We start from the raw sequence: 22268 nt of genomic DNA, 5'->3' as shown, positions 1-22268 counted from the left end.
TTTTTTTCGGCTAAAAACGCCTTACTATACTTGGTCGTTTTTCTTCGGCTAAAAACGCCTTACTGTAAATGGTCGTTTTTTTCGGCTAAAAACGCCTTACTATACATGGTCGTTTTTTCGCCTAATTTTTTTCGGCTAAAAACGCCTTACTATACTTGGTCGTTTTTCTTCGGCTAAAAACGCCTTACTGTAAATGGTCGTTTTTTTCGGCTAAAAACGCCTTACTATACATGGTCGTTTTTTTCGGCTAAAAATGCCTTACGATACATGGTTGTCTTTTTTGGCTGTAAAAAAACGCCTTACTCTTTATACATGGTGCTGTTGGACCGTCCGCGGCTGGATGGATAGATGCCTTGTGGTGCCGACAATGAGAAGAAAGGAGCGTTTCATGGCTCAAACATTTGAAGTGTCAGCCCGAAATCGTAGCAAGGCGACAAGAGTGACGCACCTCCAGAAGCGCTGAGCGACTGCATCTCCCTCTCTCGCCGGTCCAGCTCGGCCGCCTTCTTTTCCAGCTCTTCCTGCCTCTTGAGCAGCTCGCCGGCACCCCCCGTCGACTCCTGAGCGGCAGTGGCGGTCACAGCGTGCGTCAGCTCGCCAGCTTCTATGGAACAAGCGGCGATCCGCCGCAGGACGAGGCTACCTGAGCCCGAGGCTGCAAGGAGACGGGAGCTTCCTCGCCGTGCTTCACGACGGCGGGCTGGGTCGGGACGGCTGGCGCCGCCGCGGGGGGCTTGCTCGCCGTGGCCGCCTAGACGGGAAGCGGGAGTTGAGAGTGAACGCGGCGGATGGTGAAAACGAGGGCAAGCCCTCTCATTCAATCTACCAATGAGACACCGCTTTCAAGTTGTCAGGGTTCTGAACCCGAGTTGAAATGTGGACCTGCCCGTACGCCGTCAACAAAAATTCAGTTGAAAACGATGACATCAAAATTGGCAATTCAGCGAGGAACGAGACAAAGCAATAAAACGTTGGCTTGCCGCACTGCAGTCAAAGTGGTACTGAAAGCATCGATGCCAGGCTAAGCTAACGTTAACTTCTTCGGTTGGTTTTCCTTGATTGCCATGACCACAACCGATCAGCTCGATTCAGAGTCCCTCAGATCGTGAAAGGCTCACTTGTTTGGAGTTTGTGAAGGGATTGTACTCTTCTAATCCCACTGCCGCCGCCGCCGCCGTCTGTCTTGCAAGTGTCACCGAAGGGTCCTGAAACACATGGCACAAAATCAATACTTGCAGTTTGGGACGGGGGTGGGTCAAAAAAAAAAAAGAAAAAAAGAAAAAGGAGGCTTTGAGTAGTGCCGGTGACAAAAGCTGCCCCCAAGTACCTTGGTTGCCATCCGTAAACTCAGCGCAAACACCAACGTCCTGCCCACCCGCTCGCTTGGCATCAGCCTCGCACGCTCCTCCGATTCCGAGTGAGGCGGACGTCGCCGTCTTCCTGACCAGAGCCCCCAAATCGCCCTCTGTTAAACGCACGCGCACACGGGCTGCAGCTTGTCAGCTGACCGCCATCCTAAATAATTCACACGGAGGTTGTTGGGACCCCCCCCCGTTTCTCCAATTGCAAGACGTGCGTTTTTGTAAAAGCTGAACTGGTGGACGGACGCCCGCTTCTACCAGGCTCCAGGTCACCTGCGCCCCCAAATGGGTAGAAAACGCAGTATATCACGATTTTTGGAATGTACTACTTTTTTTTCCCCACCAAAATACCAGTACCGTACAAATCTTTTTTTCTAGAAAGTCAGACTGAAGTCAGACTACAGAAGGATTGTCCCAATTGGCAGAGAAAGTGGGCCGAGTGTAGCCTGTCGTGTAGCCTGTGGGTGGGAGGGCGGTGGGGCCTGTCACCGGAACATATGCTTCCTCCCTTCCGCGGGCCCTCGGGCGCCAGTAACATGTTGGCCCCGCAGGGTTCTGAACAATTCATGATTTGCGAAAAAATACCCATTTGCCGTGCGGCTGTTGTCCAATCGCTGTTATTTACTCTCAACTCGTTTTCTGCAGGCCTTTCCGATTCATCGATTTCAGTCGATTCTATTTTTTTGTGTGCGTGTAGGAGGACGCGGGAGGGGGTAATTGTAATGTGTTAGCACTTCTCCAGTTCTGTATAGTTCAGATGAGGTGCTGCTGGCTTTTTTTAAATGACGCCAAGTTGCCTCTATCGTCCTTCGAGGCTTAACACTCACAGCGGTCGGCCTGACATTCCAACGGGTTACCCCGTTGGAAAACGAAAGGGCCGTCAAGGTTCGGTGGAAGGCAGATGGTTGAAAGCACAACCGGTTATAGGTTTCTTTTCAATCTGCAACACTCATGTTGATGGCTGCAAGACACTCAAGTAAATACAAAATGTGCCAGAAAATGCACGTAAATTCAACGGGCGGTCAAGCAAGCAGAGTTAGGCAATGTCTTCAGGGTTCAATCGATTTGGTTCGTTTTTGTACATTGGAAAGGATATCAGCTCCTGTCATTCATTCACACACACACACACACACACACACCCTAAAATAACCGTTATGTGGTCATTGAACAGGCTCTAAAAGGGGCGCACAGGTAAATTCATTTTTCACTGTCGTTAGACCAAGTTTAAAACCGGCTACGCGTGTCCAAATGTAAACAGCGATGCGAGGAGGATGTGGCTAAGCTACGGAGCTCGCCAGACAGCCTTACCTCAAACGGATTGCTGAGCTCCGACTCCGTGAACGGGTTACTGTCTTGTTCCGACATGACTGGACCGCCTCCACGAACGCGACGCTCGTTGAAATGTAAGTTTTTATGTTCAAAAAGAGTCGATTATTCGTGAACTGAAAAGGTAACAAAAAAGCTGGCAGTCACGTTCTAATGTTGACCCTGTCCTCACAGAGACTCTTTTGAGAAGAGATGAACCCTCGCAAATGCGGAAACGGTGGACGTGACGTCACGAGTTCGACATGAGAAAGTGAACGTTTCAGATGCTAAATCGAATTGATGAAAAAAAAAATGCTGTACTATTGTATAAGTTTGCTCGGAAAACCCCACCTCCCTATATATAAATTTTTGAATTCACCCCCGTTTTTAAAATTATTTTTGTTTGCTGTCGATTGAACTAATAACAAAAAATTTAGATCAATAATTGTTATACATTCGGAAATGTTGATCGAGTAACCCAAGGGTGTCACTGTTTTGAAAGATGGATTTTTATTTATCTTCTTTATCATTACTAATCCACTTAACATATTTTACTAAAATATGTTAAGTGGATTGCGTGATGTTGTATTGCATATATTTTGTCAATAAAAAAAAATACACAAAAAACAGGCAAGATGCTAAATTATTAAAAATAACAGAAAGTGAAACTATTGTTGTAAAATCACAATTAAATAGACGATGCGTGATATTATACAGTAAATTAAAAATACGCAGCTCAAGACGTGTCACGTGTTTGCATACGACTGTATAATGTTGCTCCCTCAGAGATGTTCTTGGAAAGAGATGAACCTTCAGTGCAACTAGGATATGTTTTGAATACAAAAATTTTCTATGTAGAATACACATTTTCGTTGTTTTTGATGCCACTGTGTTTCCCAGATACATTAGTGTGTTTGTGAATGGCTGAATGACATAAACTTTGGAGGTTGTCCCTTTATAAAGTTCAGGCCATTGACTTGGCTTGCATATGTTAACGCGGCATATTTGACACATTCAATATGGCAGACGCCCTTACGTATTGCATTAGCCGACCAACTGCGCATTGGAGGGGTGTACCGATGTCGAGGGCTAGCATCCATTAGAGTGGTGGGTGCCAATCATAAATGAAGCAACGTAAAAAGGCAGGTTTGGGAAACAAACCACTGCGGTTTTAATGCTAGCATTTAACCTCACCCGGACATTAACTCACACGCTTTTGTATTATCAGGCGTAACAATAATCAACAACAAAAAAAAGCTGGCTCCGTTCACACAAGCCTGTTTGACCCGGTGCTTTTTCCCCTCAAATGTTGACACCGTCTGTTGTGCATTTTATAAATAGTGAATCAAAGTATGCGTGTTTTTCTAATTGTATCACTTTCACGAAATACGTTGAAATATGCACCTCAACACCACAGTTGCTCTTAAATACACGACTTAAACTAAATAAACTGACAAGCCTTTTTTAAGGTTTGTGTGCAATTTAGCATTTTATTTAGGCAGTTGTGTATACAAACGATTCCGACACTATCCATTCATATATACACACACACACACACAGAGATCACTCTTGGAAAGTAGGGTCGCTTGACATAAAGCAGTTCAAATTTCACCCCAGTCACATGTCGCCCCCCACATTCGTCTTTCTACACGCGCGCACACATACACGCGCAAAGAAATTTTAAGTCAAAATGTACACCCTTCCCCAAACTGCCTGGTTCTTACCATATTCCATAAACTCTTATTTCAACAAAAATGTTAAGGTGTTCAGTCGGAATGAAATGTAACAATCAACATCTTTTCTAAAGCTGTCAAAATCAGCAACCACTGATACTGCTTCATCAAAACAAAGGATTGTGTCAAAACAACGAAACAAAAAATCTCCAACAGCCGTCAAGGATCAGAGGTCTGCAGTAGTTTGGCAACAATTATTTCAAGTGTGTCAATTTTTCCCCCAACAAAAAAAAAAAAAACCAAACAAGTTTGATCTTTTTTTTTTCCTTATGTGGGACTTCACCCTGGCAATTAAATTGAGCCAATCATTGACTGATTATGATTGTAAGGCAGCAGCGGGGAACCCATTGTCCGATTTTCAGCCCTCTGAAAAAAAATACCACCAAAATATGATTATTGTCAATCAGAAGGATTTACATATATTCAACGTTTTGGGGCCATATTAAGTTGCTGTAGGTTCCCTGCCCCCGTCAACTAAGGCAACCTGACAGTAGATACTATAAAGATTTCCATAACGGGTGACACATTCATAAGATCGTCAGGTCTCGAAATAGGTGATGCTGTTCGAGTAATTGTCATTTGAGAATAAGTACATACATGGGGGTGAGAAATGCTTGCTTGTGGCATTTTGAACAAATTGCACAGACAGAAAGGCTTCATCATGACTGACACAATTTCAAATGATTTACACAACAATAAAACAAGCAAACAACAACAAATGCCATTTTAATGGTTGACAATTGGGGGTTGAGGCGGGTGGGCGGCGCCGTCAGAATTTTGGACCGTCAAACAGCGTTCAGTAGCTCCAGCATTTCCAAACTGAGGGGGTGATGCCAATTTAAAGATTGTCTTTTTTTTTTTTTAAATGATCATCAAGAAGAAACCCGATTTCTTGGCAAAAGGGACGTCAATGAATACCCCCCGCCCCTGTGTTGTTAGCATGAGTTGACGGGAATTGAATACACTGTGAAACAACGCTGGATTCTGATTGACAAGTGATGCGGCTTACAAAAAGTACATGAGGGGACAAAAAAAAAAACAAATCCAGCAATCCATCTGGAGAACCAAAGTTATTTTCACTTGGGATGGATTTACACAACGCAGATTAAAGAGCGACCGGAGGAACGACAGAAGGACAAAGAAATGCATGTCTTTGAAAAGTGACTGGATCAAACACCCGTTGTGAATTTTGATGTTCGGCTACTTGTTGCAAAGATGGGGCGAGGTGACACTGTCAGAACAAAGACGGACTTGGAAGAAAAAATGGTGACACTGAGAAGGAGGGGCCGGGGTCCACTGCACTTCCTGACGAGTTCAACGCCACTTGAGGAAAACGAAACCAACCCCCCAAACGAGAACAACAGGAATGAAAAGAAAGGTGTGCAAAAGTGCTGCTTCTTCCTTCTTTCGCACAGGAAAAAAAAAAACCCAAACAAACAAAAGAAAAAGTAGATTTTTTTTTTTTTGTTTGTTTGCACCGGAAGCTGTCTGACCTCGACAGGACAGCAAATTCAGTGTAATCACTTCACAAGGTGTTGACATACTGATCCAAAATATGCTCTTCCCTCTCTCTCGGCTCATCCCGGCATCGCCGGCCATCCCGGGCCGAAGTGCCGACGGATTGCCCGCTTATTGCTAAAAACACACTCGGAGAGCAAACAAGGCTATAGCGATCGAAGCGCGCACATACGCCTGGGTGTGTGCGTGTGCCGAGCTATCGTGCGAGCAGTTTGATGAGGTTAGCGCACATCTCAAAAAACTCGATGGTATGGCTGCCGGGGCGAGGCGCCGACGGGGCGTCGGCGCCTCCCATCGAGTCGATGGATGAGGCGAGCGACGATGCCAGCGAGCCCTCGGCGGCCGTCTTGGGCTGCGGGGCGGCCGAGTCGGCGGCGTCCGCCTCGCTCTTGATGGTGGTGCGGTAGTTGCCGACCGATCCGGAGCGGAGAGGGGTCGCTGTGCCAGATTTGTTTTCCAAGCTATCATCTACAAAAAAAAAAAACAACACGTCGGGCAAAAAGGTTTGATTTGCGTGTCCCAATACCTCAACCGAAGGGATTCAAGTCCCCAAAGGCAGCGAATCGCTGCGTTCCGTTTGGATTCATGTTCAACACAGCGTGCACGGGCGGTTGAACTTTGGACGTACCGTCTATACTTCGGAAGTCGAGGAGGTAGGTTCGGCTGTCCACCTGGTAAAGTTGAAGGCTCATCTTGGTCTGCATGCCAGTCACCGGGTTTTTCCGCTTCACGCGTAAATAATAGGGATTCACAACCTGGAAGCACGGGGGAACAATTCCTGTCAGCATCAGCATTTCTCGCAATCGTTGGTCGTTGACTACTTTTCAAGACACCTTGCGGCACACCTGGCGGGCACAGGTCGCAACACGGCAACTTCAAAATAGCAGATGCCACAAGATGGAGCCAAGCCAATACTCTGGCCTCACTACATAAAGAGCCAAGATGCTCATTCCCCCCCCCAAAATAGGAGGTGTACATCGGAAATGTTACATCGTCGCAGCATTCGCTTTGTTCAGCGCATCAGAAGAGGCGAGGTTGCGGGTTCAATGAGCATCGGCCAAATGACCGTTAAGGTGCAAATATCCACTTCACCTTCCACTCGTAGTCCAGCTGCTTCATGGCGCGGCACACTTCCGTCATGATGTCGTTGGGTCTGCTCTGGCTGCGGATGCCCAGGTGCCACTTGGCCCGCCGCACGCCCTGGTGCTTGGACTTTTGCGGGTTCAACTCGTCCAGGGTGTGGCGCGGCCGCGGCGGCGTCTCCGCCACCAGGAAGGGCACGCGCTCCGGGTGCGGCTTGACCGCGGCCGCCACCGAGGCGCCGGACGAGGCGAGGTGCTGGTCGTCCAGGAAGGAGTCGGGCGGGCTGGAGGCCAGGTAGAAGTCCTTGGCCTCGTTCATGATGCGGCGGTTGTCGATGATGAGGTGGTAGGCCACGGCCAGCGGGTCCTGGTGGTTGCGGCTGTAGATGCAGGCCAGCACCTCCTCCTCGGTGCACTCAAACTTGTCGCACACCTCCTTGAGGGCCTCGTCGTCGATCATGCTGTTGCTGTAGGACGGGTCCTCGGGGAATAAGTACTTGGGAAGGTCCTGCTTGAACCAGTCATCCTCTCTGCGAGGGGAAACAAAGCCCACGAGTCACGGTGCCGCTCTGGCGGCCGGATGCCTGGACGCCCTTCGACTTTTTGCCATAGTTGCTCGTTACTGTAATGCAAGCGTAGCTCAGACTGCCGGAGACAGATTCCTTGTGCGTTTTGACACGCCTGGCCGATAAGGAGGATTGCGCGGGAGCCCCGCGCAACTTGCCAAAGTCCTCACCTGATCTCTTTGATGGTGGCTCTCTTCATGGGGTCCACCTGCAGCATGTGCTTCAGGAGGCTGGTGACGGCGGGGTTCAGGTACGGCGGCGTGAAGAAGATGCCGTCGCAGATCTTCTTGAAGAGCGTCGGCACGTGGTCGTCGTCGAACGGCAAGGTGCCGCACAGCAGGGCGTAGAGGATCACCCCGCTGCTCCAGATGTCCACCTCGGGACCGGCGTATAATCTCACCACAAAAGGCAAAGGGAAAAAAACATTGAAACTAAGCCGGAATGTTTACAGGCGCCGCCAGCCGACGCTCCTAACCTTCCCGAGATCACTTCCGGGGCAGCATAGTTGGGGGAACCGCAGCTCGTCCGCAGGAATTCTCCATCGGACATCATGTTTGATAAACCTGTTCACACGTCAGCAGTTGGTTAGGAGACTCGATGCAGCCGTACCGGCCTACAGTCAACTCTTAAGCCCGTGAAAAGAAAGGACATGTGAATGAAACATATGGACGGGAATCATTCAAAGGCGAAATGCAATTTGACGCCGCGCCACACGAAAACGGTGGCCCCCCCCCCGCTCACCGAAATCGGCTATCTTGGCATTCTTGTGCGCGTCAAGCAGGACGTTTTCCGGCTTGAGGTCCCGGTGTACCACCATGTGCCGGTGGCAATAATCCACCGCCGAGATGATCTGCTGGAACAGTCGGCGGCTCTCCTTCTCGTCCAACTACCGGAAGGAAAAGGCGCAAATTGAGCGCCAGGTGAGAAGCACAAAGCGACCGCTCGTGTCGTGTTCTGACATCTCAGTAAAAAGTGCGAGGCTGACAACGTGGCCCATTTCTTTCTCACCTGGCCGCTCTCAAAATTGCTCTTCGTAAAATAACAGCAACCAAAAAAAAAAAAAAAAACGCTCCTCAGCGGTAACATAAATCCAGAGAATGGAAGGAATTTAACCGTTTGTGCACCATGAGTTCATTTTTCGTTGCCCATTCTGGTGTTTGTGTGCAGCACAACACATACAATGAAGAGTTTCACAAATAAGCGACTCAAGTCATATTAGCTGTTTCCCGCTGTGGCTCAAGAGTATTGTTATATTGTCTGTGGACAAATGTTGCTGTATTGGTTGCTTAAAGGGTTATAACGCCACAATGTTGCTGCTAAATACGTTAGCCTGTCAAGGGAATTTTGCACTGCGTGTTAGCATGAAGCTATCTGATGCTCAAGTGATGTGGTTTTATCAATACATGTTATTCTCTCGCCCTCTCTCTCTCTTTTTTAGTTGGTCCATGTAAAACGGCGAGCCCAAAAAGAGAAACGCTGGGAAGAAGAAGGAGATCACCTTTCCATTCTTGAGGATGTAGTCAAAGAGCTCCCCTCCCGAGACGTACTCCATCACCATGAAGATATCCGTCGGGGTGCTGATAACCTGGTACCTGTGAGGATCGTCGTGGGATCGTCCGGTTAGGAGTAAGCACAATCAACAGCAAAAGGTCACGACTAAATGCATTTGTTTAACAGTGCCCACTCGGCAACCGTTGCAGCCTGGTCATCCTGGAAGGGGAATTCCCCCACCTTAGTTTATGCAAAGCTTGTCATTCAGTAACATGACGAAAGGTCGCTGAAATTTGGAGCGGTTGAGCTTGGTTGCCGAAGAAGCCCATCTTGGCAAAATGTGAGTGTGCTTCAGAGCGCCGACCGCCCGCCACATTGTTCGCATAGCACCTCCGCGTCATCCCTTGCTGCGCAGGAATGTAAACTCCCTTTTTGTGTGTTGGAGGTGCCGTCTTTGCCAACAGCGGGCCAGAGTGCGTAAACAAAGCCGACTCCATTTTGATGGCGGCCAAGACTTGTATTTCGCATCAGCTCCTTGCTGATCACCCGACGATCACAAAAAAAAAAAAAAAAAACGCTCCTCAGCGGTAACATAAATCCAGAGAATGGAAGGAATTTAACCGTTTGTGCACCATGAGTTCATTTTTCGTTGCCCATTCTGGTGTTTGTGTGCAGCACAACACATACAATGAAGAGTTTCACAAATAAGCGACTCAAGTCATATTAGCTGTTTCCCGCTGTGGCTCAAGAGTATTGTTATATTGTCTGTGGACAAATGTTGCTGTATTGGTTGCTTAAAGGGTTATAACGCCACAATGTTGCTGCTAAATACGTTAGCCTGTCAAGGGAATTTTGCACTGCGTGTTAGCATGAAGCTATCTGATGCTCAAGTGATGTGGTTTTATCAATACATGTTATTCTCTCGCCCTCTCTCTCTCTTTTTTAGTTGGTCCATGTAAAACGGCGAGCCCAAAAAGAGAAACGCTGGGAAGAAGAAGGAGATCACCTTTCCATTCTTGAGGATGTAGTCAAAGAGCTCCCCTCCCGAGACGTACTCCATCACCATGAAGATATCCGTCGGGGTGCTGATAACCTGGTACCTGTGAGGATCGTCGTGGGATCGTCCGGTTAGGAGTAAGCACAATCAACAGCAAAAGGTCACGACTAAATGCATTTGTTTAACAGTGCCCACTCGGCAACCGTTGCAGCCTGGTCATCCTGGAAGGGGAATTCCCCCACCTTAGTTTATGCAAAGCTTGTCATTCAGTAACATGACGAAAGGTCGCTGAAATTTGGAGCGGTTGAGCTTGGTTGCCGAAGAAGCCCATCTTGGCAAAATGTGAGTGTGCTTCAGAGCGGCGACCGGCCGCCACATTGTTCGCATAGCACCTCCGCGTCATCCCTTGCTGCGCAGGAATGTAAACTCCCTTTTTGTGTGTTGGAGGTGCCGTCTTTGCCAACAGCGGGCCAGAGTGCGTAAACAAAGCCGACTCCATTTTGATGGCGGCCAAGACTTGTATTTCGCATCAGCTCCTTGCTGATCACCCGACGATCACAAATTTACAGGACGCTTTACACGCCACAGTTCTTGTCTTGCCGAAATTAGCCTGTTTTGAGAGGCTGCTCTGTCTCGAGCCAATTTGGCTTTCCATTACCATTTGAAGTGGGGAATGCGGGCTCGTTTCACTGTGGCTCACCTCCACTCAGTTCAGCGCGGCGGACCGAGGTGCACGGCATCGCTACTGAGGGGACATGCGCACGGGTCATAGTCGAGGACTTACAATTTGATAATGTGAGGGTGTCTGAAAAGCTTGAGGTTCTGGATTTCCCGGCGGATCTTGCCCACCACGTCCAAACTGCGTATCTTCTGCCGGTTCAGGATTTTCACGGCCACTTGGTGCTTGGTCAGCTCATGTTGGCCCACTGCGAGAAGACACAAAGAAAACAATGAAATGACATTTTGCCACGTTTCCAAAATGATCAACAGAGACTTAAAAACTGGAAGGGCAGGCGGTAACGCTAAAAGATTACTCAACACATTGCCGGTACAGTAAATAAAATGTTTTTATGAGTCTATAACAGCGCTTACCAACCTTTATTGAGCCAGGGTAAATATTTTACAACAGGAAAATCTCACAAAAACATCATGGATAGAGGTGAACAGTACAAGCGGTTCAAATTTGGCCAAAGTTAGTTGCACGGCAAGCCTTTGGTTTATGAATGACCAAGTAGACCCTGTCCCACCCGGCTCGCTGATTTTTTTTTTTGTGCCTCCCATTTCCTTCCCCCTAGCAGACGGAACAACAGTCAACAGCAATGTATTGTTCGACGGTAGCTATTTGCATCGACAAATACATATGAGTGAAACCATCGGTTAAAAAAAAAAAAAATCACTCCGATTTCCAATCGTTGCTACTTTTTATCTATTTATTTATTTGCATTTTTGTCAATAATTTGATAACTTATTTTTGTTATTTTTTACGTAGAAGACATTTAATTACTTTACTCTGCATCTTTATAGTTTGGAGTGATTTAAGAAAAGCAAGAGGAAAGGCAAAGCTGCAGCACCACCGCGTCATCGATGCAAAGACAAATTTCAGATCAAGATCCACTTCATGGCGGTGCTGCTTGGTGAGGAACTTTTCAAGACCGCAAAAGAAAACAAAGACAACAAAATAATAATAGCAAAGGGCTAAATTAAACTCGGGTCCCGTCACCCCCCCCCCCCCCCCCCCCCCCCCCCCCCCCCCCCCCCCCCCCCCCCCCCCCCCCCCCCCCCCCCCCCCCCCCCCCCCCCCCCCCCCCCCCCCCCCCCCCCCCCCCCCCCCCCCCCCCCCCCCCCCCCCCCCCCCCCCCCCCCCCCCCCCCCCCCCCCCCCCCCCCCCCCCCCCCCCCCCCCCCCCCCCCCCCCCCCCCCCCCCCCCCCCCCCCCCCCCCCCCCCCCCCCCCCCCCCCCCCCCCCCCCCCCCCCCCCCCCCCCCCCCCCCCCCCCCCCCCCCCCCCCCCCCCCCCCCCCCCCCCCCCCCCCCCCCCCCCCCCCCCCCCCCCCCCCCCCCCCCCCCCCCCCCCCCCCCCCCCCCCCCCCCCCCCCCCCCCCCCCCCCCCCCCCCCCCCCCCCCCCCCCCCCCCCCCACCCCCCCATCACCGCCACCAAAGTACAAAACTTCACAGTCCCCACCCTCACCGAAATACCATGAGTGTCGCTTCAAAATAATAGGCCTGTTAATGGAATAACCAGGATGACAGTCGAATAAGTTGACGCCAAACATTATCCTCGGCGGCGTGGTTAATAGCTCTCGACCTATGTTAGCTCGCGTTAGCGTCAATTAGGAGAGCTTCACTTCCCGGTGGCTATCTTGACGAGCGACTTGTGGCTCTCTCCGGCTAGCCCCCCCGCCCCCGCGCCGCCAACTAAACCGCCCCGAACAAAACGTGCGGTGTGTAACGTCTTTACGTCGCCGTGAACGAGTTGAGCAAACGGGGAGCAGGAAGAGACAGCAAGTGCGATGCCTTTCCCCAGTTGACAAGTTAGCTTGGGCAATTAGCCGCGATGCTAAAATGGTTCGCCGGCCACCATCTTTCAGTCGAAGTAAGTGTGAGGGGGTGGGTTCTTGTCTCGCTGCTTCTTACCTTTAACCTTCCCGAACGTGCCCACTCCGAGCGTGTCGCCGAGGATGTAGTGTCCGATTTTGACTCTGCCCTCGTGTTTGGTTTTCTCCGTCGACATCTTCCCGCAGTGGCCTCTGGAGCCAAACAGCAAGCGGCGGGCAGTTGGACTGAGAGCTCCGAGCTCGGAGAGAGCCTCCGCGCCGCACTTAGTGGGAGGGGTCGGCGCCGCTCGCCCGACGTAGTCCAACGTAAATGACGTAAGTGGTACCTTCAGGCTACCCTCGGAAACTTCAAGGGCGCACCGCTTATTCGGTTTCAATTTCAGTTTACTCACGTTGATCTTTTCGAGGGTTTAAAGACTTATTTGGCACATCAACATGAAATAAAATCAGCTTTTGAACACAGTAACGGTGTCCCGCCGAGTCTGTTCGAAAAGCGTAGACGACTAAGGCTCGGGGACACCCTCGCGTCCTTATCTTCTGTTTACATTCAACGTGCACTTCCCAGTAATCTAAACAAAACAAGGACCCGTTTACCACATTTGGCCATCAGAGTAAACCAGAAAAGGCGTTGGTCTCAAAAATGTGCTCATATTTGGCAGCATTTGCGAATGAAGGGGGTGGATTCGTGATAAGAGCTGAAAACGCTTTACAAACTTCAAAGCGCCGCCGCCGTCATACAAACTCTTATAAACTTGATTTGGTTCTTTTATCTTCTTTTTGAGGTCTTCAATTTTGAGGCACACCCTCGGTTCGATGCATGCATAAAATGATCAGTAGGTGGTAGCAGCGATGCAAAACACACGACACTCATCGCTAGACAGAACTTAAAGCAATTGAATACGGTGTTTTCAAGAGACAAGCACGTTTTGACAGGTATAGTGAGATGCAAAATGTTCCTGCGCCTATGATTTGCAAAAGCACCACATTCAACATCCCACCGTAGACACTGTCAGAAGAAATGTTTAATTCCTTTGGTGTCTGCAAAACAAACCAACAACAACGATGTGCATCTTTTTAATTAACGCAAAAAAATGCTTGCATGCTGCAAAACAGCAGCAGCTCCCAATAAAACAAAAATGCATGAGATGGGCCTAAAAATATGACACGTTCACAGTTAGACCGAGTGCGAATGGAGACAGGCACAAATCATAGCGCACATACACAGAGGACAACGAAAGTGATAATTGAGTGGTACATCCAAGGTCCTGAAGCTGGTAAAATTTGGAAAAACAACCCTTTAGATCACTCAAAGATTAGCATCAGTGTACCCAAAGTGGATCTCACAAGTGGCTTCATTTCAGGCAAAAAAAAAAAAAAAAAACACCTAAATACTTGACTAGCGAGGTAAACTGCTGCGTTAGCTTTTCGTGCTAGCCGTCGACTGGTTAGCTGCCGCGCGTGTCACTTTTGATTTTTGTCTCTTTTTACTCAAGTGGTTCGGGACGGTTGTAAAGTTCATATAAAACGTTTGTATTCGGTGCTCGCCAGCTCTTACAGTTCTATACACACCAAAAAGTCGGGCGTGTGCTGGTAAGAGCCTAGTACGGACTAGAACAGTGGTGTCCAAACTATGGCATGGGGCCATTTGCGGTCCGCGACTCAAGTAAAAATGACAATTGACATGGACCAGCAAGGTTAGCTGAGTCAAGGTGAAGGCGGGCAGAGCGAGTAGGGAGGGTGTCAGAAAAATAGGTGCCGTTACCACTACTAAATTTGTTTATATACTATGCCAAAACCAAAATGTTTAGTAAACAGCTTTTACAATAACATTTAAAGAGTTAAAAAAAAGAAAACAAAACCAAGAGGAGGGGGAAAGGGTAGAGGCGGAGCAATCACTTGTAAACACTCAAAGAATGTGGCGCAGCATCAAAGACCGATTTTCAGGGATTTGTAGAGTTCTGATTTACGGCTCGGGACCCCCCCCCCCCCCGCTGTTTCCACACTGAGGCACTTGGAAAGAACGTGATTGTACTGTTGTTATTGTTGCCTTTTACATTTGTACCACTTCGTCACAGTCCTCCTACACGTGCACTTGACTTCAAACCAGGGTGCAAGCTTGAGTCAAAGTCCAAAACGCAGACTTGACAAACTAGTTAGTGATTCCAGATCAGTGTTCCAGCGCCGCAGGAAGTGGGGGTGGCTTGTAATCTTGTAATCTCTGAAATGCGGACTGAGGTTGGCGCGGCGGGAATCCCTGCGAGGGTGCTGTGGAAACGGGAGGAAGAAAGCTGCTTGTGCTTGGCTAACAAATAAAAGCATTTTCCCTTAATACACAACACTTCACTAAACAAACGAAAAAAAAAAAGACACATACACTACAGATGCTACTATTTACCTAAAGGATAATATTCACAGTCAAACATCGTTTAGCGACGATAGCCACCTTTCACGCACCGTACATCACAAAAATACCCTCATTCGTCCATCTGTGGTCCACCAGGGTTAAGAAAATTCGAAAGTAGCCTGTGAGGGCAGGGGAGGGGTTGGAATTGGGGGCGGGTCAGGGGGCAGGCTTAAGGCAGGCTGGCGATGTCCCGCTTCGGAGGCGGGCCGTCCGGCTTGCAGGGCGCCGCCCCGTTGGCTTTGTCCTCGAACAGTAAGACTCTGTGGAAGAAGGAAAGAAAAAAAAAAAGTCAAAAGCAAAATGGCCGGGGTGCCATGTTGCACGGCCTCGGTTCAGACATTCACGGTGATGTTGGCCTGCGTGAAAACAGTTTCATTTGTCAAAGTAGCAGGCAGCGTTATAAACCCTGAGCGGATATTTTTGTGCCAACGCTAGTTCCAGGCCAGTGCCCAGGTTAGCACCGGTTCTTTTGTTTTCCACCACTGAAATTGAAATCGATCTCCGGCACTTAAAACTGGCGGTTAAGCTGGCAGCAATGACGCCAGGGGGCGGGGTTATCATGACGATGGCACATGTAGAGGAAGGACTCCCTGGACACGCCAAAGTTTTGCACCAACTGTTGAGCGGTCAACTCCCCCCGACAATATCCGCCAATCTGTTTCATTCGAGTGTCCCGCGGGACGCCCCCGCGGCTTGCCGGTGGGATCGAACTTCGGAAAGGCGCACCACGTGGCTGTCTGCTCTCAAGATGGCTATGCGAGCAGTGTGCCAGGGGAAACTATCGGCACCGATACTTGACTGGGCATCACGCGATTGTGTGTGTGTGTGTGTCGAGGGGATGTATTTTTGTAGTTCAAAAAAGAAAAAAAAATGGAGGGCAAAGGAGAAAAGTTGCGTCTTTTCCTGTGCTCGCTGCATTCAAGGGTAAGGAGATTTTGTAACTCAACAGTGCGGGCGGCTTAGGCCCGCAGAGCTGACGTGCATCTTACCCCCGAGGCCGAGGCCAGCTGCTTTCAAAGGGATCATCCGCGATAACCCGATTCAAAATAATAACAATAATAATAAAAACATTTCAAATTTCCCCCCCCCCAGTCACGGAGCCACGTTGGCCTTTACGTGCAAAACTTCTCACGGTCTTCGGCGACTCACCAATAATCACTTCCCTAATCACATGATCCCGCAGCTAAGAATAACGACGGCTGGGTTTTGTTGGCGTGGAGATTAACGGGCGAGGCGGCACGCGGGCGTTCATCCCCGCGCGCGCGGTTCCCACTCACAGTTTGAGCACGGCCGAGCGTTTGCCCAGCATCATCTTGACAAAGTCCCTGTAGTCGATGCTGTTGCTGCTGGCGCCGCCCGTCACCTCCACGATCATCTTCTTCAGCTCCAAGTGGGTCTTGGGAACGCCCAGCTTCTCCATCATGCGCTTGAGGCCCATCAGATCTGAGGCAAGATCGTCAAATAGAACGCACGTTGGGAAAAGAGAGTTTTACGATTCGCCCCCCCCCAAATAATGTCACTGCGTCGGTCGTCGTTTGACTGTGCTTTGACTTTCCACGCGAAGTCGGCGTTTGGTGATTGACTTTCATATCCGAGTGACTCACCGATTTCGCCTTGGTCATTCAGGTCAAATTCAGCATATTTATCTGTGAAAGAAGCAGAAGAGGAGATGAGGAGGAGGGGTGGGGGCGGGGGGCACACAGAGCATGTCTGCTGAAAGAAGGAACGAGCAGCTGATCACGACAGGTGGCTTTTGTTTCATTTGCCAAAGATCAGCTGACCTGAGGCCGACCCAGATTGAGAGAGACACTTTGTTTTTTTTTCCCTATGAATTATTATCATTCACAAGTGCACACGTTTTCATCCATGGCTTTTCATAACATGCGCGCGCACGCACACACAGACACACCGCGTCCAGTCAGAGTGAGCAACGCATTTTTCACTGTAAACTGAGTGTGTTTCTACATCTGCCGTTTGGAAAAGTCCACCTGTGGTTCCCTGAAAGGTGGCAGTTTCCTCTCCTCTCATCGCATTACACTTTCTGTCACACAATGTGTTCGCCTGTTGGGAGGCTGCACGAGAGAGACGGAACCGTGTTAACGGAGTGAACCTAAGAGGAGCGGGACGGGGACAATGATCAGCCTGTTTCCCAACTTGGGGGAGTTGGCCTCCTCTCATCCACACGCACGCACGACACAGCTGAGTGGGACACAGCCTGTTGATCATCTGCAGTCACAGAACACAAGCCGACCCACCCCCAGCCGGGGGCCCGCTTGGGGTGCGTCGGGGGGGGGGGGGGGGGGGGTTATTTTCTCTCAGCCGGCGCCTTCACGGACATCCGGAATTTTGGAACACACCACATACTGTCCCGTGTGAAGATGGCGCACGGCCAAGACTAAAGGCAATCAGCCCCCCCACCCCCGCCTTGACCCCTACAGCTAACGCTGCTAGCCAACATCATAGTCCGACGAGAAAGAAAAGAAAACTCGGCTTTATTTGCGCCCTCTATTCACGTCAAGTTGCCATCTGTGTCATCTTGGTGCCACGGAACTACGTTGAGGACAGATGAGGAGCTTCATCTCCAAAAAGGTATTGCTTGACCGCCATGGTGCGGTGCCTTAGTGCCAACAAACTCGGTTGAAGTGAGCTGAGGAGCTTCGTTGAGTGCTCTTGTTCTCCAGTGCAAAATACGCACCTTGGCTCAATGTAAGACGGAAAAAACTGGTTGATATTTGAAAATTCTCAGGATGAATAAACACCCAGAAGGAAGAAGAAACACGCCGTTTGTGGTCTTCAGGGAGCGCGGGAGTCTTTTGCTGCGGTTTCTCCAAGCAGCTTCACGTCATGCTAAAATTTGCAGCCACAGTTCAAAACCAAAAAACACCAAGAGTGGTGCCCAGGGAAACGACAGGAAATGCTCACCCCTTTTTTTGCACACTCAAACTCAGTTTTATTTGTTACAGAGGTCGCTGTAACAGTGCTTTTTGTTTTGGCCGGCGGGTGGGAGCAAAGGTCCGCAGTGCGTGATAACAGCAGCTGAGAAAAAAATAGCAGAAATGTTCTGCTGCATTCCATCGCGGACTGGATTTGGCCTTGCAAACCGCAACGCAGCCTATTCCCATATGAGGAAGTGTGTGTGAAGTCATTTATGACACTATTGAGGCTGAAACACTCGCCAGTAAAGCAATAAAACAAGCGCAGTTCGACATATTTCACCGCTACCGCCCAAGCTCAATCGCATTTAAGCTTGTGCAACTTGACCTTGAAAGTCGTAAGAATGTTTGGACACTCGCAAACGATTTACCGTTCCGCTTGGTGAGAAGCAAAGAACACAGTAGAAAAGTTAGCGGACTCGTTTTTGACCAGTGCGGCGTCCGAATACTTTTGTGAAGACCGCTTGAAGCGATGGAGGACTCCGTAAAGGCGCCGGACCTTGGGATTTGCGCCGTACAAACGACGACATGCGTCTGCTTACTTTTGAAACCCTCCAGCTTCTCCGCGAGGTCATCTTCATCCCGGTACTTTTGGTCCTCCAGGAATTCCTGATTGCGGGTGGAAAAACGCAGGGATTAAGTCAATTCTTGCTGTCAAAACGGGTTACAAAACATGCGAACAACAGGGGCGCTCGTCAGAGTTGATTTGTCGCAACTGAGTGAGCTTATAAAAAGTAGGACACCTCGCCAGGGCGTGAAAGGGGGGGAAAAAAATGCCAGGAGGGATCCACGCTAATGAAATGATAATGAAGCGATCCGCCATGTGGAGTCACATTCTCGTCTGACCTCCAGAAGCCTGCTGCGTTTCGAACGAAGCGCGACGAGGATCTCGAAGGGGCTGCTCCGAGCCTCGCGTGCTCGTACGCATTCCAACGGCATTGCGATGAGCATTACATGAAGTCGTGTTGAGAAAAGCAACGCAGCTACTGTAAAATCGGCTGCCGAGTGTCGAATAACACATTTTCTACCTATAGCCATGCCAGTATCGTGTCAGCGCCGACACCGTAGACGTTGTAGTGCTCCGATACTACAAATGGTAAATGGCGGGCATTTCTCTTGTGCTTTGTCAATATGGTTCCCAAAGCGCTTGACAAACGCGGAGCAAATGAAGGTTCGGCGTCCTTTCCGGAATACTGGAAAGACAGCGCTATCCTGGAACCTGGGCCCTTCTGTCATTGGACGACTTGCTCGAGCGCCTGAGCCGCCGTCGCCCAAACAATCAGTCTCCCTGATATTCATTCACCTTAAGGCCCACGTACAAGTACGCTCTCGGTCCTCACCTATAAGACGATTCAGCGCATTACTAAAGTGATGACGGAACACCAGAGTTCTCGCAGTTTGGGGTTGCTCATTATAGGATCGCTTTTATTTCTTTTTGACTTTTGTTCTTTAAATTCACTTGATTTCAATTGGGTTTTAGGCCAGGTTAGTTAGTTTTGATTTGTTATATATTTTTGGGGGGCGGGGGTGCTGCGTTTTAATTTGTATTTATTTTAGTCTAGATTTGTTTTATTTGAAGAGGTGGAGTGTGTGTCAAATTAAACCGATAAAGTAAACCAGAATCCTCAAACAACTGTTTGAGCTTCCTTCTTCTGTAGGGACACACAACATTAGTTTCATAAACATGAGATCCAGTTTCCGTTACTTTTCTTCTGGCCCACAGATGCGGTTGTCAAGTAGCAGCACAGCTGCTTATCAACAATAACAAAGCTGTCTGGGCTTTTCTTCATTGTTCTTGATTATCATATTAAGGTCAGACTCGTAAAATAAGATTTTATATATCTATACTGGATATTCAAGCCAGACACAGTCAGACTATGGCGCACTTGGCTGTCTTCCGAGTGAGGACAAAGACAGAGCGTAGTCCAGCCAGCCTTCATCTGGATATCAGGGCAGGCTTTCCATAGGTGCCTGTTCGACGCACAATACAAGCCAAACACAGATTTTTGGCTCACAACCCTCATTTTGGGGGGAACGGGGGAGGGGGGAACGGGGATCCCCCCCCTCCCGGGGCAACTCCCCCCAACGAGCACATGACACACAAAAGGATGCAGTGATGCACAGGAATGTCCCACAGGCCTCATGCACTGCGTTTCCATGTTCTCACAAAGGCGGGCGGGGGCTGATTACGAGGAAATGCAACAGGGAAATAATAAATGCAAAAGTGGAACTTCATCCCCATCGAGACTCCATCAAAACGCACGCATGCGCGCGCGTGCGTACCTTTTCCATCGGGTCAAAGCGGGGATGAGACAGGTGTGACGTTGGGAGTGAAAAGCGTCCTGGCGAACCAACCAACCCCAACAACAACAACAACAACAACAACATGCCGCACAATAAGCTCAGACATTTTGAGGTGACGTCCCCAAGCTTCGTCACACTGTCAAGTGCACGCGCGTACTTCCAGAGCCGACACGTTTGGACGTCAAATGTACAAACAAAAGACACCGTTTACCTGGTTCACCTCCTCCAGTTTTTGCCTTTGTTGCTCTTTTAACAGCCCGAAGGCTTTTCCTCCTAAATGGAACACAGACGGAGCGAAAAGGCGTCAAAATAGACGTGACCTAGCTTCGACGAGCCATTGCAATGATTGGAATTGAAGCTAGTCACCGAAACAAAAGGAAAAAAGGCCAATTTAAAACATGTCACCTTACCTTGTACGTTTTTACTCGCAGGCATCCCAGCGGTTTGCGTGTTTCAATCCAGTTTTCGGGTCAAGTTAGAGAGCCGAAAAGACGACCGCAAGCGTGCGGGCGAGCGATGCTCCGTCCTCGCTCGGTCCAAGGCTGCGTGTGCTTCCCTCCCTCCAACTCGGTGGCCACCGGCAACCGCTGTCGCGCCAGACCAACTGGGATAATGCATATCCGGTGATGTTTATCCACAATAAATCACGACATCGCCGAAAGCTCCGCGTTCGAGACGTAATGAACGTAGAAGGGAACTATTTATTTCATGATTGTTGCGCAAAAACATAGAAACGTTTTCTGAAACTTGTCTGACGCGACAAACGCGCACAAGAGCAGTTCTTTACTCTTATTTTGAAACTTGCAACATTGGTTTCCGCTGCAAACGCTGGTCACGCTCGCCCTCGTGTGGCTATGTCATGAACCTGAATTCACTTCATTGAAAAATAAACCAAATCTTGTTTGATTCAATTATAAGAAGTTACTCAAAGTAAAAGTCTGCTTCAAACTCACGAAATAAAACCATTAACCAAAATATTAATTCTTGTGTCGTGTTTCTCTTGCTTTCATTTTGTGATTTTTTTTTATAACGTGATCGTTGTGTTTCATCATGTCGTATTTTCCTGCATCCTGTTTGCATTAAGTGATTTTATTTTGATAGTCATCTTTCCATTTAATTTGTAGTTTTTTCACCTCTGTAAAGCACAGCGGATTTGCCTTGTGTGTCTTTTTATGTATCAATAAAGTAAAGAAATAAGAAATAATTATTTATAAGAAATAATTTATAGGAGATGTGATGGAGGTCTGATGGAGCAGTTACAAATGAATCCGAAAAGAGACAGTTTTATCTTTTCCCCCCACAAGGTAGCCCTTAAAGATCAAATAAAGGCCAATGTGCCGATAGTTCAGCAACGGCACTACATCATCAAAGCATCATGAGAACAATTGGCTCAAGTAGAAACAAATGTCATTGGGGTGAATGCAACCTACCAAATGGAACGAACAAGCGGTCGTGCAAACCGGATAGAACAGGGAAAATGAATTGCAGAAACGATGCACCTCTCCTATCGAACTAAAACGATCGCCGATTTCTCCTTTCATGTCACCCAGGTTGAAAGAGTTCGAAGCAAAGTTTTAATGTCTTAAAGACGAAGAACAAGCCGACTGGTCACACGTTTGAAGGCGGCCGATGCAAATGAAGTCCTGGCTCGCACCGCGCTGTGGGTGATAATTCAAGACGCGTGCAGAAAAAAAAAAACGAGACTGGAGGTGAACCGGGTCAGATGTTAAGGGGTAATTGCATCCTCGGAGGCTTTGGATATAAAAAAAAAAATCTCAATCCGTGGAGGGATGAATAGCTGCGGGGAACGGAGGCGGGAAGAGTAAGACTGCAAAATGAGAGCGACGAAACTGAGGCGTGAGCAGAAAACACGATTTAGATGAGAGTTACCTTCCGCACTCGCTAGAGGTGCAATGCGAATGGGAGTGCACGTGATGGGGGCAAGCAAATTGGATCAGCCGTTTGGACTCGCGTTGTTTTTCACACAACAGCCTTGAAGTTGAGCAATTCGATGTTCAAA

At 48.9% G+C, this 22268-nt stretch overlaps 3 protein-coding genes across 8 annotated transcripts in view; all 3 read right to left on the bottom strand.

Annotated features, from left to right (window-relative positions):
- LOC109517712 (secretory carrier-associated membrane protein 1) overlaps positions 1–2923 on the bottom strand; it is a 20246-nt gene extending 17323 nt beyond the window's left edge. For 2 of the 5 annotated variants that reach the window (XM_019873037.1, XM_019873041.1), the window contains exons 1-5: positions 2670–2741; positions 1328–1440; positions 1119–1205; positions 644–751; positions 449–560 (exon numbers count right to left, since the gene is read on the bottom strand). In XM_019873037.1, coding sequence (XP_019728596.1) covers positions 449–560; positions 644–751; positions 1119–1205; positions 1328–1390 — 370 coding nt within the window. In that variant the 5' untranslated portion in view covers positions 1391–1440; positions 2670–2741. Of the gene's footprint in view, positions 1–448; positions 561–637; positions 752–1118; positions 1206–1327; positions 1441–2669 lie in introns of all 5 variants that reach the window. The other 3 variants (XM_019873038.1, XM_019873040.1, XM_019873039.1) reach the window with 3 other exon arrangements.
- Positions 2924–4136: 1213 nt separating this feature from the next.
- Positions 4137–13046, bottom strand: prkaa1 (protein kinase, AMP-activated, alpha 1 catalytic subunit). 2 transcript variants are annotated; one of them, XM_019873032.1, is made up of 9 exons: positions 12687–13046; positions 10838–10979; positions 10063–10156; positions 8307–8451; positions 8041–8128; positions 7736–7960; positions 7010–7529; positions 6546–6672; positions 4137–6385 (listed from the first exon to the last, which is right to left on the bottom strand). In XM_019873032.1, exons 1-9 carry the CDS (start codon positions 12781–12783, stop codon positions 6114–6116), a joined length of 1710 nt encoding a protein of 569 aa, XP_019728591.1. In that variant the 5' UTR covers positions 12784–13046; the 3' UTR covers positions 4137–6113. The 2 variants fall into 2 exon arrangements, with proteins under 2 accessions (XP_019728591.1, XP_019728593.1); XM_019873034.1 differs by lacking the exons at positions 10063–10156; positions 10838–10979; positions 12687–13046 and adding an exon at positions 9064–9288.
- A 1049-nt stretch (positions 13047–14095) lies between these two features.
- aif1l (allograft inflammatory factor 1-like) lies at positions 14096–20852 on the bottom strand. The gene is made up of 6 exons (XM_019873035.1): positions 20659–20852; positions 20460–20521; positions 18487–18553; positions 16616–16657; positions 16289–16454; positions 14096–15271 (listed from the first exon to the last, which is right to left on the bottom strand). The coding sequence occupies exons 1-6, from the start codon at positions 20681–20683 to the stop codon at positions 15181–15183; spliced, it is 453 nt and encodes a 150-aa protein (XP_019728594.1). The 5' UTR covers positions 20684–20852; the 3' UTR covers positions 14096–15180.
- Between the last annotated feature and the right edge of the window lie 1416 nt (positions 20853–22268).

Source organism: Hippocampus comes, unplaced genomic scaffold (genome assembly GCF_001891065.2).
Source record: "Hippocampus comes isolate QL1 unplaced genomic scaffold, H_comes_QL1_v1.1 scaffold333, whole genome shotgun sequence".
Classification (NCBI taxonomy): domain Eukaryota; kingdom Metazoa; phylum Chordata; class Actinopteri; order Syngnathiformes; family Syngnathidae; genus Hippocampus; species Hippocampus comes.
Note: the sequence above shows the minus strand (reverse complement) of the source record. Positions and strands in the feature narration are given on the sequence as shown.